The sequence below is a fragment of the Silurus aristotelis genome (genome assembly GCF_946808225.1).
Source record: "Silurus aristotelis genome assembly, chromosome: 2".
In the NCBI taxonomy this organism is placed as follows: domain Eukaryota; kingdom Metazoa; phylum Chordata; class Actinopteri; order Siluriformes; family Siluridae; genus Silurus; species Silurus aristotelis.
In genome coordinates this window covers 18,478,129-18,495,055 of record NC_139575.1, presented here as the reverse complement: position 1 = coordinate 18,495,055, position 16,927 = coordinate 18,478,129, and the positions used below count along the sequence as shown (strand labels likewise).

General features: G+C 37.1%; 1 protein-coding gene across 2 annotated transcripts in view; it reads left to right on the top strand.

The window, feature by feature from the left end:
* The window catches only part of LOC310714850 (potassium voltage-gated channel subfamily B member 1-like), a 43,359-nt gene extending 27,403 nt beyond the window's left edge, over positions 1 to 15,956 (top strand). For both annotated transcript variants that reach the window (XM_083520842.1, XM_083520841.1), the window contains one exon: positions 11,767 to 15,956. In XM_083520842.1, the coding sequence (XP_083376968.1) occupies positions 11,767 to 13,668 (1,902 nt within the window). In that variant the 3' untranslated portion in view covers positions 13,669 to 15,956. The remainder of the gene's footprint in view (positions 1 to 11,766) is intronic.
* Positions 15,957 to 16,927: the final 971 nt, after the last annotated feature.

Sequence of the window (16,927 nt, the reverse complement as noted above, 5' to 3'; positions counted from 1 at the left end):
GACTAGCATGTAAGGTTTCAGCAGGGACCATCTTGCCTCACTTTCTGGTTCTGGTGTTAAACAGGTCAAGTTTAATGGGGGATTAATACATTTCTGCAGACCTTATAATGTGATATCATGTTCTGTGGGAAAGAACCACAAGGCTCTTATGGAATTTATCTTCATTTATTTATTTATGTTAAAAAAAAAACAGGTTGACATTCAAGTTTTTTACATCTTTGGATGGAATTTATGACAGCTGCATTGTGCAAGTCTCTGACAAGGGACTTCAAGGACTTTATACATTTTACTGAAGGCCATTATCAGCTGCCCAAACCTGATAAAGCTGTCTGCAGTTAAAAAGTCCAGAAATTATCAGGCACCTTGATTTCTTAAATTCCCCAAAGGATATAATAATTTGAAATGTTTTAAATTTACAGAAGATGTGCAAGAGCTCATAAATATCTATTTTAAAAAACGTATGTTCAAAATGTTCATAAATATCTAGAATAAACACAGCATTTTGAGGGAGTTGTAAATAAAAATATATACAACATATTTGTAAAAAAAATAAATAAATACAAAGCTCATTAGTCTATCTTACGGTAAAGGAAGCTTGAAGAGTAGGCTGTTTAATGATTGGCAAAAAGCACAAGAAGATATTGCATGCATAGGCTACATCTGAATAACCAGCTAATTGTATAGTAATTGCCAGGAGAAGGAGAAAGTCAGAATTACCAAAACAGATATGTTTATTTCATTTTTTATATTATTGTATTTATTATAGTATTTATTCTGATTAAGTAAATTATTATAGTAAACTATTATACTCTCATACAAGCTGCATACCACAATTAGATTAATAAAAAAACCAGATAATTTTTTGTTCTCATTTGTTCTAATTATAAATTATTTTAGAGTTCTAAGACTTTTTGTAAAATGTGGTATATAATTGTAAACAGTACAATATTTTAGTACAACAAGAACCTGCATTGCAATAAACACTTTCTTCCTCTTTCTGTGCTTCGACATTTGTATATGTATTGGACAGACAGACAGATATTGAAGTTATATTGACAACTGCATGCAAACATACATTACTAGTCATACCTCAAGTTAGCAAACAATATAAACAATGTTTAATAAAGCATCAACAGTGCCCTTTGTGAATCAGCCGAACTTAGTCTTGCGAGGGTATATGACTATATCTGAAATCTTATCTGCCTGCATCTTCCAAGCTCTTACAAACAGATGAAAGATAAACACCAATATGAATGGATCAATTTGACCTCACAGGAGCCTCTCTCTCTATTTCTGCATCTCTAACAGGACAAAGTGAGTCGAATGTAGGCACAAGGCTGTGGATCTCCAATTTGCCGTAATCTCCTGTACATTAATTATTGAGCTCATGAGGCCAGAGAGGGTGCATACTGGTGAAGCATCTAACATTGAGGGAGTCATTATCATTAGCGCATGTATGTGCATTCATGTGTCATGTGTCTGTATTTTAATCTTTATGTGATAAAAATACCCGGCATACTGGTCCAATACATGCCTGCATATACTGGATACTCTTGCATGTATTTTCAGACTGGTGCACATTCTTGTGTTTTATAGACAGTTGTTAGGTCTAAATGTTGTGAACACCTGAGATTTAGTCTAACACATAATTTACACTGTATAACTGTGTGAAAAACAAAGAATTTATAATTTGACCGTGTATCCTGAGGATTGTTTCCACTTAATAGTTTTGGTTTGAGTTTTTGTTTTAGTTACAAATTAAATGTTTTTTTTTTCCAGCAAAATGTTTTTGCAGACCTGGCACTGGAAACTGTGTAGACTGGCAGGTGGGCTGATTGTGGCTCAGTGGTATAGATGCTTATTGCTTTCATTCCATTTTAAATTCCCCATCTGTTTCCATAGTGTGCTCAAATAAGTGGATAAGAAAAAGAGGAAATTTGGAAAAAAGAGACACTGCAGGTAACAACCAAAAAAAACCCAAAACATAAATAGATACGATAGGACTGGAGACTTCAATGTCTGCGGGGGGTACAAAACTCAAAGCTGTTCTATGATTCATATGTTCAGAGGTGTGAGCTTTCAAGCTTCAAAATAAAACTGTTTCTTTAATGTGCTATAGGAACAGAACTGTAAGTTAGATCAAAAATAAGACCAACAGCTTCTGAGAAATGAATGCTATGCTCCTTTTTTGCATTGAGAAGAGATGTAATTGCACCAATGACTGGTTACCTTAATTGCACTGAGGCTCTTCATGGCTATGCCTCATCAGGTGATTTCCTGAGTGAGAAAGTTATCAGTTTACATGAAGTAGTGTACATGGATCAGGTAGTGTGTGCCTGTGATCTGGGCTTAAATTATTGTATTGACAGGAATATTGACTACAAAAGATAATTGGGAAAATTAGAATTGGGAGATGAAGGAAAGGAGTAAAATTGGGCCACTCAAATGAGAAGAAAATGACTTACATTGTGATTTTTAAGTGGCTGTGATGTAAAGGAAAATGGCTCATTAAAAAAAGATCAGGAGTAAGTAATATGTTATGAATCAGGAAAAAAATAGGCTGAAAAGAAACAACGTGAGACAGATATAAATGCCCAGGGAAGCTGAATTAGCCAGTGGCTAAAAAGGTCTGTGGAAAACAGTGGTAGAAAGAAGCAGGTAATATAAGTGCCAGGCTAGTGGCAGATGAGCATTCCCCGTCATCATAACCTGGTGAGCTGTGAGAGGGTTGTCATGGAGATGGTAGGCGGGACATTGTGATCTGTTCGTGGCAGTGTGTTCACACACTCTTTTGCCAGCAAGGGAACCCTGCACTGTTTTTGCCAGGGCTGGAGCAGTCTCAAAATCCACAGACAGACATACTGTTACAGCCCACAAAATTGGGTTCAGACAAATAAAAGACATTTTTGAAAAACTCAATCAGCCTCACATGGAAGGAAAACATCTGATGCTGGGATCATTTTACACTGATGTAATATGGGGAGAATCCATAGTAATAAAGGCCCTTCAGTGTGGTCAAAGAGATGCAGAAATGCCTTTTGCTATGCCACTCGACCACCTTTTGTGGCAGTCATAAGAGCATAAAGCACATAAGACACAACACTTAATCCTGCATGTAGTTAAATGTAAGCAAATTGTATACCCCTTTGATGTTTAGAAAAACAACAAAAAACATCTAGCTGTTTTTGCAAAACATAATTAGCAACAGTAATGAAGATTATATAAATTATTTATTATTGGTTTCATGTGTATTGATATAGCTTCCAAATGAAGTCAATTCGGCCATTGAATCTGTCGTGGCCAATAATTATCAATACTAACAAATTCAATAACAATGTTTCAATGCCAAGTAAAATAAATAAAACTAGGTTTAGAATCCAGGGTTGTGGTTTCACAGGAAAAGACTTCATTTAGCAGAAATAATGCCAGGCAGTTCCATGGAAGCACCCAAACACAGACAATACACAATCTTTAATACACTTATCTGCCATCTGTGCCATCTGTCTTTTTTTTTTTCCAAGCATTTCCCTCACCCCCGCTATATTTAAATGCCCAGGTTATTTCCAATTAAATAGAATAATGTTGGTGTAGCCCATCTATCACAATTTTATAATAATGGACATGTGATTCTAAAGGCAACACTTAAAATTTTGTCTATCCGTTCTTTTGACACATTTATTATTCTTGAAAAATCACCCTTTCAGAAGTTAAGAACAAAATATTTTGTGCTCATTACTCCTTCAATTGTGCTGTTTCTACTCACAAATTAATCACTTACTGTGAATATACTAATTTGAAATACTTGAAAGAAACACACAATAATAAGAAAGGTTAAAAGGTGCAAAGCACCGTAAATCAAGCAGGAGAGAAACACAATAAGCAATCAATAGCCACAGATGGAAAATATTTGTGTTTGCTTTATTGTACGTTATTGTTAAGGAATTGAACTTAAGCATCATAAAATATTTCACTTGGAATAGGAATTTAATATTTAGTATTTCATAAATCAAATACACTTTAAATAAAAATAATAATATAATAAAATAATATAGAGTATATACAGTAGCTTTAGTAGCTTTTTCCTACAAACAGCATTTTAAAGCTCAGCAGCCGTGTACAGACAATAGCTGAAGTAAGTTTTACAGGCTTTAAAGGGAAGTTACATGAGAATTATACCAACATTTAAAAAATACAAATCCCTGGCCAGATAGTTGCCTTCCTCTATTTGCTTTCCTTGTATTATTAATTTCTAGGTCTAACCGGCCGCCTACTACACACAAACTCAGCTCATTGTATGCCCACTCATCCATACATCTGTGGTGTGTTTACTTGCAATCCTTGCATCTGGAGAAAAGCTCCCTAGTTTGCCCAGGCTTCCTACCAGTTCTCAGCAAAGCTAGTGCGCTATCAAGTTCTCATCCTGTTTGTTTGAACCACTCTCTGAGTGAGTCACATTGAGTCATTTTACTGTGAAATATCAGATGAACAGCTATCTTTGAGTTCCACTGTGTCTCAGTTTAAACTTCTATCTTGTGTGCTATAATCAGATTATACACTGAGATTACAGTCATCTACTGATCTCCCTTTGAGGTGACTAGGGTTTAACAACACGTCAGTGTGCATATTTATCATGAAGTATTTACCAACAAGAATTAACAAGAATTACTTTAGTCTAAGCCTTAGATACTTCTCCCACTACATACAGAGCATCTGATATATTTTGGACTTTTTTCTGGTTATAATCTGCAGGATCTTGAAGATTATAACCTGACAGGATGTCTGTATATTTTAAACCAGCAACAAACATACAATTACATAAATACAACACGTTTGTAGTAGCAAGACAGTAAATATGCAGATGGTTAAACGTCTAATACATCCCTAGCAAACCTAGAGGTCTGGTTTATAGATGAGGAAGAACCGGTACGAAATCTATAGCACAATATTTCCGGAGCAAAAGTGAATATGTAAAATTTGAACCCTTATTACTATTTCTACAGATTTTGTCATGGGCCATAAGAAGTGCAGAGCAATAATAAGAGAGGGACAAAAATACATACCCACTGTGTTGCTAGACTCGCCATCTACCTGCTAATGAGAACACGCAGATGCTTAGGAGGTTTCAGGCTTTCCAAGCCATTAATTTACTAATAGGATATTGTCACCTGTATATTATTCACTATTAATAATATATCTTTATTAACTATTGTATCCTGCTCAGAGTTGTAGGAGCACTCTACACTAGTCAAGAATAAACCCTGGTGAAGGCAGTTGTGATGCCAGTCTATACCATGATGCTTTATACAGATTTACACACTTATTGCCACCTAGGGACAATATAATGTAGCCTCTCTATGATCTCTAAGAAGATGGTAGGTAAACAGTGAAGTCAGAGGAAACCGATGATGTGCTTAGGAGAACATGCATGTATATATTCATTCTACTGCACCAGTAATACCCTCAATACAATAAAAATACACTTTAAAACAGCGGCAAGCACACGGCATGGCCAGTTACACATAGGTGGCTATGAGAATGGCACTTTTGAAGAATTGTCACACTGTCACACCATCAGAAGAATTATGCTGGGTTTGCACACTTAGTCACCCCTGGCTGTTTCCATAGAGACAGAAGACCAGTGGGTGTGTGAGTGTGATGGCAGTAATGGTCCATTAGGGTAGGACACTCTCTCAGTCACCTGCAGTGATTGTGGTGCTAACAATCCCATCAACCTCATCAACTGTGGCCAGCTGGTGGAGTAAAGTATGTGTGAAGCAGGCAAGAAAACACACTACAGCAAGTGCAGTACATGCAGTGCATGTGTGGACTACACCAGAGTTACGATACGTCTGTTATACTAGTGTTCTATTGTGTCAGAGTTTTAAATAGACCTGAAAGTAACAGGCTTTCTAATCTTACACTGCTAAATAGACAGTGTCACCAAATAGGCAACAAGGCTTCATCATCAAGGCCTCTTCAGTCATCTCATCTATAATTACTGCAAATCAGACCTTAGTTACATAAATTATGAATAAAGAGATCTAAAAGTAATGGCTTTGGAGTAGAGGCCACAGAAGCCTGACCCTGTTGTGCCCAATTAATTTAGAAGGTTTAGAAGGGAATGAGTGGACAAGGACAACTTTCTTCCTTGGTGGTATTATTACAGTGTCTTGTAGTGATGCAGACACACTGTTTATTCTCTGTGTGGTTACTGTTTTTTTTTGTACTAATGAAAGCATTGCAGTGGGATCCTCCTTTGCACCAAAGCACATTTCTGTCTGTCAGCCTGTAACTCTTTCTTTCCCTCTGTCTGAAAAAAGACAGCTAGGCCATTTGTGAGTGCTGATGCCTGTTTTACAGTAGAAGCAAGAAAGAGTATTGATTAAAAAGGATAAGAGGAAAAGACAAGAAGTGTGAAAATAAAATCCCTCTCTAGCTGCTCGCCCTTGATTATGAGACCATTTGTGTGTGTGTGTGTGTGTGTGTGTGTGTGTGTGTGTGTGTGTGTGTGTGTGTGTGTGTGTGTGTGTGTGTGTGTGTGTGTGTGTGTGTGTGTGTGTTTATTGCTTCACTTGGGATACTTCATGATAACAATATGTACTGAAGTACATCTAAGAACCTTTTTTGTTTGTAAAAAGCTTTTTTTTTTTTGTTACCCCGAACAACCTCATTGAAAAAAAGCGTATGATTAAGTAGAAAACCACTGAAGCATAAGTAACAGGATTAGATCCTTCCATCTGTGATTCTTTAAAAACTAAACAGAATGGGCAGTTCAGGGAGAGGGAAAAGAATTCCCTACTGACCCCGTGTTGACAAGAAGTCTGTGAAGGTGAGAAGAACATAGAGGATCTCACTGTATATGGACGCACACATACACACACACACACACACACACACACACACACACACACACACACACACACACACACACACACACACACAAACACACACATACACACACATACACGCAATCACACACACACAATGAAAATACACTCTATGCCCGGTAACCGAAGGTTCAGAGACAGCCAGAGACAGTGTCCTCTGAGGAAACTTCTTGTCCAAGACAGCTTTAAATAGTATTTCAATCCTATTACATTTATCCTCGGTCGTCCTTTGCTCTAGGTAGCCATGATGTTTCCACTCATTTATTACTACCTCCTTCGTTCTCTTTCTCTTTTTTGCTCACCCACTATCCTATAGTATTTCTTAATTTACATGGCTCCTTGCTCAATCCTGTTTATTGCAAAACAAGCAGGATAAAAATTGCGGTTTGTTATATGTCCTTATTTCTTCTTTGCTCTTTTGCTGTTTCTAATCACACAAGTATGCTCCTTGAAACACATCTGCCCCCTTGCACTGATGGTTCATAAGCCATAAGCCTGGATATTTTGGTTCAATTGCTCTTTCTTTTAAATTTATAGACGGATACAAACACTCTGGGGCCCATGTATGCAAATACAACTTGTGACTATACAAAGCTGTGTGGAAAAAATACTGTGTCATAAAAATGATTGGTCAAATCTGACCAGAAAACAAAATTGGTTTTGTAGTCCCTGTGGAAAAGTTCAGTTACTCTGCTCAGGAAGTGATTTTTATGTGCAACCTATTATATGGAAGTGAGTCTAATACTGATACTATTAACTGTACAACACTAAAAACTTTTTATTTTTCTTTAAGTCAAGTCAAGTCAAGTTTATTTGTATTGCGCTTTTCACAACAGACATTGTCTCAAAGCAGATTTACAGAAAACAACAGTGAAGGTGAATGGTGTGCGTTTGTCCCTGATGAGCAGCCGTGGCGACTCTGGCAAGGAAAAACTCCCTTAGATGATATGAGGAAGAAACCTTGAGAGGAACCAGACTCAAAGGGGAACCCATCCTCATATGGGTGACATCAAGAGTTTGATCATAAATCTTTCAACAATACAGAACACTTTGTGATCATCATTACTCTTCTACAATTCTAAAATATTAGTTGCTTGTGTATGTTCTTTTTCTCCTGAGGATTTTTACACGTGAATCATGAATTATTTGACTCAAGAACACAGGATATTGTCTAAGACAAGCAGGTTCACAGAGCGTTAGACCAGTTTTTAAAAAGTTTACTTCATGCCAAACTTTTGTTCATTTTAAATATTTATGCTTGCAATAAAGTGCAAATGATATATTTATATAATTCTATTTGAGCTAGTGTTTACTCTAAAACATGAGTATGACCTGAAGTAAAAAAAAAAGTGGGAATATGTAGGGGGAGAGGAATAACATGGCCTCTTTTTTTCTCCCTCTCAATGTCTCACACACACACACACACACACACACACACACACACACACACACACACACACACACACACACTCTGAGTGCAGAAGCCCCTTAAGAAGATAAAATATTCAGGTGTGGTTGTGTGGTATTGCCAGTAGGTGTGTGTGTGTGTGTGTGTGTGTGTGTGTGTGTGTGTGTGTGTGTGTGTGTGTGTGTGTGTGTGTGTGTGTGTGTGTGTGTGTGTGTGTGTGTATAGTGTAGTGACGATACAGTTGAGTACAGATGGAACCCAAAAGTTAGCAAAAAATATATGGCCACATTTAAGTCCTCAAAAAGATGAAGTGCATCTTTCAACACCACTTCTGCATATTCTGACCTACTACTCTGCCTCAGAGAAAACCTTTCCTCGATCTTTCATGCTCTCTGAAAGCACCCTGCAAATGTCACATTTGCCAGCTTGCTCTATTCTGTTCCTTCCAAGCATCAATTAAATTTTACTCTCTCTAGGCACCAAATGTTTGCTTTTACTTTAAGTTATTATGTGTGTACAAGCTGGTTTCATTTACTGATAGAACATCCAGTTCAATATTAATATGAATGCATGTGTAGCATGTGTGTGTCTGATTGCTCTTCACCAAGCACATGACAAGATGGTTTCTACCAAGGATTGTGCCCATCTGACCTCTGAACAATTCACATATCATATTGGCTACAACTGGCATGTGTCATATCTGTGTGATATACCAAATTACCACATGGATTTATTATAGTAAAGAATATTATAATGTTTCATGTTATGTAATTCATGCAAAAGTGAACTAAATCAAGCTGTATTTATTATTATCTCATAGGCCATAGGCTTCTTTAAATAAATGTTGCCTGCATAAAGATATTGAATGAAACAGTTATTGACTTTGAGAATGAGAACTACAGACTATGACAGGTATTGACAGTGACTAGGCAGCTAAAAATATTTGCCTAAAATGGTTTAAAAATGTTTCCCTATGGTGTATGAGATATAGCTGTATCAGTTCATGGTGTTTATGCAAAAGCTTATAGTGTTTTACTACGATATTAATAAGCTATAAAAAAAAAATGTTTTGCTCAGAGATGTTCTGCTAACCCATTTTCAGTGCCTACAGTAGCATTGGCCTTAATAAAATTTCAGGCCATTTACAATGATGTGGATGCTCACAAGCGCCAGATGTAGTGACTTGTAGCTTGTCGCTGAGTTGTTGCTCTCTTTTTTCAGCTATGTGCTATCAAAACAAAGCTAGGTTTATAGTTGTTGACTCATGTCAGAGTTATCCTATACTTTGTATGGCACTGAGACAGTGACTCTACAGTGATCTAGCACTAAAAGGCACAAGCACATGAATAAACCATTATAGTGCCCACTCTCTGCTCAAGTATTAGCTTTGCTAGCATCTCTGTGATGCTGTCTTCCCCAAAGCCTAGCAGAGCAAATTCAGTACAAGTAAAAACCCAAGCCAATCATGGAGAAGAAAGAGAGGAACAGAGAGAAAGCATGCATCACAGCTCAGTTATGAAGAGCCTGTGCCTCTCAACAATCATAGCCTGCTGTTGGCACCACCAACAAGTTCTATCTCCCTTATCCAATCATCCCAGTAACACGTCCAAATCCCTGCACTCTTACTGTCCGACACACACACACACACAAACACACACACACACACACACACACACACACACACACACACACACACACACACACACACACACACATTATGCTCTGTGCCAGAGCTGGTTACCAAGGAAACAACATGTCAGAATATGCAAGCTTTGTATTTCTTTTAAAAGACTCATTTAAACAGGATTTTTTTATTGGCAGTGTATATCTGCTACTGTGACTACAAATCTACATCTGTATAATAATGCTCTTATCAAATTAGTGTTTTAGAACACTACTTTACATAAAATGTTATTCATGTAAACAAATAGGTAAACCGCAGTAGGTTATGTACTGGTACATTATGTGACTAAATGTATGTGGACACTTATATGTGGTCTTAAACAAACTGATCTCTGCCTCGAGGTTGAAACGAATAAGCAGCTAGTATGTCTTTGTATACTGTAGCGTTAAGATTTCCTTTGACGGTAACTAATTGCCCAACTTAAACCTGTCATGGTAACCTGCCGATGCCCATGTACACAAAGTGAGACCCATAAAGACATGAATTACAAAAGCTGGTATGGTCAGGAGACTGACCTTAACCCCAATGAGCCCCTTTGGAGTGAACAGGAACACTAACTTTTTTCCAGACCTTTAAACTTTACATCAGTGCTATTAAGAATGGGCACAAATTCATTAGAATGAAATGTTCATTGGTTGTGAACACATACTTTTGGCCATACAGTGTAATGCTGCTGCTATCAATCATTTCAGTGATCGAGCATTCTAGTGATTATTCCATGGATTAATCGAGTAATCGGATAAGAAGTACTTTTTCTTTATTAAAGAGCAATACTAAATAAGAGAGAGAAAATAAGACGGTCTCTTGAAATGAACAAGTAATTTGTACATTTTTATTGCTGAAATTGCATACAAGAATATCAGTCAAAACTAAACCCATTAATGCATTTAATAGCCATATTACATCAAAATACAAATACAGTTGCGTTCAAAAAATCCATCTGCAGTGACCTCGTAGAGTGGGTTATAGTTTAAAATTAGTTTAACGAAACTCATAATTATTCTCACTCATGTATTTATTAATTAAATCCCACACAGTATTGTGATGTGGATTTCTTGTCTCCGGAAAATGAAATCCTGTGTATTTATCAGCAGCTTTAAAAACGTGTTCCACTACCTACTCGCCTACGCGGCCACTGCAGGGGGACTTTTTGAACGCATTGTATATAAATAAAAATATAAAAATATATTTCAAATTACTTTAAAAATAATAACCACACTGTACAGTGTTTTCTTTATGTTTTATTTTAAAATAAATTTAGAAACTTTCTGCTGTTTTCTTTGCCTTTTCCTTATCCCTTACCGTTTTCTCCCTGTTCCTCCATTTTTTATTCTGCATCGTATGTGTTCCCTGTCCAGAGCATTTTAGAGTTTAGCTGGTGGTACATCAGTAATAATCGTCCGTTAGTAATGGTCCGTAAGTTCTCCGTGTTTAGTTAAATGGACTAAACGAATCATCAAGGCAACATTTTATTTACTTTTTTAATCGAATTACTTGAGTTGCTCAAGGAATCATTACAGCCCTAATACAGTATATGTGTTTTTACATAGCAATAGGCTGTTTCTGTGGTTTTTTTTGCTTTTTGTATTGGTTTTATGTGTATTCCATGTTCAAATGCTCAATTTTATGGATTGTTATAATTTGTACAAAACAATGTAGCAAATATCAGCCTAAGAAAATGTATTAATAGGAATGTATTATCTGCTGAGTCATATAGTCTTTTTAATTATTTTATAGTCTGTTTTTTCCAAGATTTACAAGTTCTTGGTTTGTTTGTGTTTTCACAGGTTCTGGCGATCATCTCAATTCTGTTTATTGTTCTCTCAACCATCGCTTTGTCGCTCAACACCCTCCCAGAGCTTCAGGACATGGATGAGTTTGGGCAAATAACTGACAATCCTCAATTAGCCCATGTAGAAGCAGTCTGTATTGCTTGGTTTACCATGGAATATCTTCTTCGCTTTCTCTCATCACCCAATAAATGGAAGTTTTTTAAAGGCCCATTGAACATCATTGATTTGTTAGCCATTCTTCCTTACTATGTTACAATCTTCCTAACTGAGTCCAACAAGAGTGTGCTGCAGTTCCAGAATGTACGTCGAGTGGTGCAGATCTTTCGGATTATGCGAATATTGAGAATCCTCAAATTGGCTCGACACTCAACTGGCCTACAGTCACTAGGCTTCACATTACGTCGCAGTTACAATGAACTGGGACTGCTAATCCTCTTCCTAGCCATGGGCATCATGATTTTCTCTAGTTTGGTCTTCTTTGCAGAAAAAGATGAAGAAGACACAAAATTCAAAAGCATCCCAGCTTCCTTCTGGTGGGCCACCATCACCATGACAACTGTGGGCTACGGAGATATTTACCCCAAGACTTTATTGGGGAAGATTGTTGGTGGACTTTGTTGCATCGCAGGAGTGCTAGTCATTGCCCTACCCATTCCTATTATTGTAAACAACTTTTCTGAGTTTTATAAGGAACAGAAAAGACAAGAGAAAGCCATCAAAAGGCGTGAGGCTTTGGAAAGAGCCAAGAGAAATGGCAGTATAGTATCTATGAATATAAAGGATGCTTTTGTTCGAAATGCAGAGCTAATGGATGTAGTGGTGATGGAGAAAACAGAAGAAAACATGGCAAAGACAGACAAAGTGCAGGACAATTGTCACATGTCACCAACTCGCTGGAAATGGACACCTAAGCGCACCATCTCAGAAACCAGTTCAAACAAGTCATTCACTGGTAAGGAGCAAGAATCACCAGTTAGAGACACCAGCCCAAGCAGTCCACAACATCTTAATGTTCAGAAGCTGGAGGAGATGTACAGCAAAATGGCCAAGACCCAGTCCCAGCCCAATCTGAATAGTAAGGAACAAGGTAATTTGTTAAAATTGGCAAAGAGAAGAGATGAATTAGAAATGAGAAGCATGGCTGTTAATCGGGCTCCCACCACAACAGAAGGCGTGATGGATATGAGAAGCATGTCAAGTATTGACAGCTTCATCAGCTGTGCTACAGACTTTATGGAAAGCTCGCGATTTTCACACAGTCCCATCTCAAACCAACCTAGCCGCGTCAGTGTCAATCCAGGACTTGAGACAACCCTTGAGCATGAAACAATGAAGAAGCCTGTTGGTCCACCCAAGCCTGGACGAACATTATTCTTTGACAGCCCTCGTGGTCTTCGCATTAACAACCCTCTGAAAACAAAGTCTCTCAAGGTCAACTTCTTCTCAGGAGAAACCACAGGCCCTAGTGCAGGTTCGGTACAGGGTGGTGGCACTGCTGCTCTCTCAGACAGTTCAGATCGGTCCATTATTAGTCCAGAATTGTCTATCTACACCACTGCCAGTAGCAAGACTCCACCCAAGTCACCTGAGACACTTTTACCAACTGTTTTCACATTTCATGATGCATCGATCAGCAAGTACATTGATGCAGATACAGATGATGATGACCACCTTCATGATGGACCGGGTTCTAGTCCTTCTGAACGTCTGTTGGGTAATACTAGTCCCAAGCTCAGCAACAGTTCTTACCAAAGAGGTGCGAATCATCTTGACTTGTCACAGAGAATGCTGGGCCAAAACAGTCTGTTCTCTTTGGAGGGACGATCAAAGGGACAAGAGAATCATATGACTTCAGGAGACAGAGGACATTCTAAAACAATAAGTGAAAATAATTAAAACAGGGAATGTAGCCTCAAACAACTGGAATTACACAAAGCTAATGACTATACATTGATTTACATCATACTAAATCTACAAAACCCATAACAGTTGCCATGCTTCACATGGACAAAATAAATACTGAGTTGATGTGATAGAATAAACCCTTAGATCACTTTGTTGCTTGAGCCAGCAAGTTCCCTAAATTACAGAAACATCCAGCCAAAATGCAGTTCAAGGATTGTTGTCATGGCTGATGGCTGAAATTTCCAACCCCAAAAGCATCCAAAAACAAAAGTATAATTAGTCATTTACTAAAGCCATTTAGTGCAAAGAGCCTTTTTTCTTCCTCAAAACTGGCCAATGTACCAAGAATAAGAGTTGTATCTGTTGTACTACCAGGACATCCAGATATGTTTATTTAACCAAAAAAAAGGGTTTGCATGTATGAGAAAACACAAGAGAAAAAAAAGATAAAGGATTATCAACATGACAACATGTAAAAAACATGCAGTCTTATGTGAGCGGATTTTAATTTTTCCCATTTGAGGAGGTATGCAGGCCGAGTGATTGCAGAGAATACAGGCACTGTGATTTGCTATCTTTGGTCAAATCTTGTTACACGTAACTTTTGAAAGGAAGAAATGTGTTGTCTGTTTTACTTATTTGATTATGCATACAGTTCCATATTTTTCTGTTTTCCTTTTTTAATGAATGTATGATTATGATTGTGGAATTTCTCCTCAAATGCTTATAAAACACAAAAGCATCATTTACAACATTTGTTAAAGCCATGCTCTTCAGTTGATTGACTGATTCTTTATCAACATGGAGCACAAACGGATGTTTCCGGAACTGATGGGACGGCACTGAAAACACATTTTACAGCATTTAGGAATGACAACGGAACGTCTAATGTTGCTGATTGTATAAAAGAACAATACTGGGAGTCACATACTCTTCTAAACGATAGTTAGAAACTTCAGCAGTTTTGAATTACAATATATACAATAGACTTTGGTGTGGGGCGGGGTGAAAGAATTGTAAATGTATATTTTTTAAATACTTTCTAGAAAACGGAAGTAGAGAATGGAAGAATTATGCGAATCTCTTAGTTTTGCATAGTATAAAATATTTATTTTAAAGGGATTGTATTTACTAAATAATTTAGTGAGAAAACGTCTTTGTATTGTTTGCTACTGTCTCCTATATGTCTATGTATATGTTGTGAAAGACTTCTGTCCTTTTGTTCACTTATGAGAAATTGTATGATAATTTAAGCCAAAGACATGTACACACATATGCGCACACACATACACACACACACACAAACGCACACTATCCCCACACTCACTAGCAATGTCTTTTTGGACAGGTCTAAAATTCTGGAGCACCCTAAAGCCTATTTGTTTCATATACTTTATTTAAGGAGATTTTTTTATACTGTTTTACCTTACGTAATGAACAATTAAACTGCCACAAATAAGGAACTGTTCAGTTGAGGCTATTCCTTATGCATTATTCATCAAAAATTCAATTAACACGACTAGAGAGCTTTAAAAAGCTTAGAATTACAGCACATTACTACTACTTTCACATCAGATATGCAGAAAAAAAACTGCCTTGCCTTAAATCATCAAATAATTATCAAAATGACATGTTTTAAACTTTATGTATCAATAAAAACGAAGGGCAGTTGCTGCCTTAAAAGCCATAATACACAGAAATGCACCAACGTGTGAATCAACACTGCAATGAAACACAATGTATGCAGTTATAAGCACATGAATAACCTCAAATCCATCGCACATCTAATTTACGACCACATCAACATGTGCTAGGGAAAGACTTTTTTGAGACTGTCTTAGTGTCCCTTCAGCCCCTCTGTCTGAAATATTTAGGTCGCATCCATTTTATCTAATTGGTCCAACTCTTTACTTCTGCCCATCAGATGAATGATTTACTGCCAGCCATAGTTAAGCTATTAGCACAGGTGCGAATTGCAAATCATGTTAATTTACAGTTGATGTGGCTGATTATCTTTTAAAGTTTTCTTTTTTAAATGTTTTTGCCCAAGCAGTATATATTTTAAGAAGTTGAAAGAGGTGTCATTATGAAAAGTCTAAATTATTTAAATTAATCTAATTTTCTGTGGATTAGGCAGACTACAAATGAGTCGGATTCTGAAAACAACAACAACAACAACAAAAACAGTTAAGATCTCATTTACATGACACGTTCTTGTTTTCCTCTCTGGCTGTTCCTTTTTCTTTCTTTTTTTTTTTAATTAAAAGACCTGGATGCTTTCTTTCTTTGTGTATGTTTACCTAAAGACAGAAAGTCTAAATAAGTCATAAAAGCAAGGAAGCAATAAGAGCATTAAAAAGTTATTTTGAAACTCATAATATTAACCATTAATTAACATCTGCAGCAAAACAGTTTGAGAATGTTTGGGCTATTGGTGACAGAATGTTTGTAAGTCATGTTAAACTGTACATTTCTATGAACCACACACATTACCACTTTATTCTAGCATTACTGTTTGCCCACAAAATCAATGTCAAGACTGGAAATAAAGATGATGTTTAGTCTGACCTACTGTGCATTGCGGAAAATACGAAAAAGAAAGAAAACCAAAAAACCAATTTGGACCATCCTCTACTCAAGGAGGATGGTCCAAATATGATTATAAGCCTAAAAGCCTAATAAATGAGTTATAGGTTATTGCTATTTTTATCACATTAAAAATTATAGAATGGAAGAAAGAAATATCCATCAGAACAGCTTTTATTGCCAAAAGCATCCAGTGATACAGTGAAGTCTGGGTAAGATTACCCCTAATCATGGCTGGTTAAAACGACTGCAAATCATTTGAGGTTAATGCAAATTCAAAAGCTTATATGATTGTAGACTGCATTCTGTGCTGATTCAGCAGGGCTGCTTGCAGGAACAGGAGATTAGGTTAAGATTTGTCTTCTCCTTGAACACACACACACACACACACACACACACGCACACACACACACACACACACACAGAGAGAGAGAGAGAGAGAGAGAGAGAGAGAGAGAGAGAGAGAGAGAGAGAGAGAGAGAGAGAGAGAAGGTGCTCATGAAGGATTCCATTCTGATGACTTACAAACAAGTTTTTTAATTTTGATCCAGCATTTGTGCATGTCTGCCACATCAGTTTTATCTTAGCACACAGATACATTCAAGGCAGCTTTATATGTTTGGTTTAACGTTGTCCTTGTTGTATTGGCCAGCACCAATACATA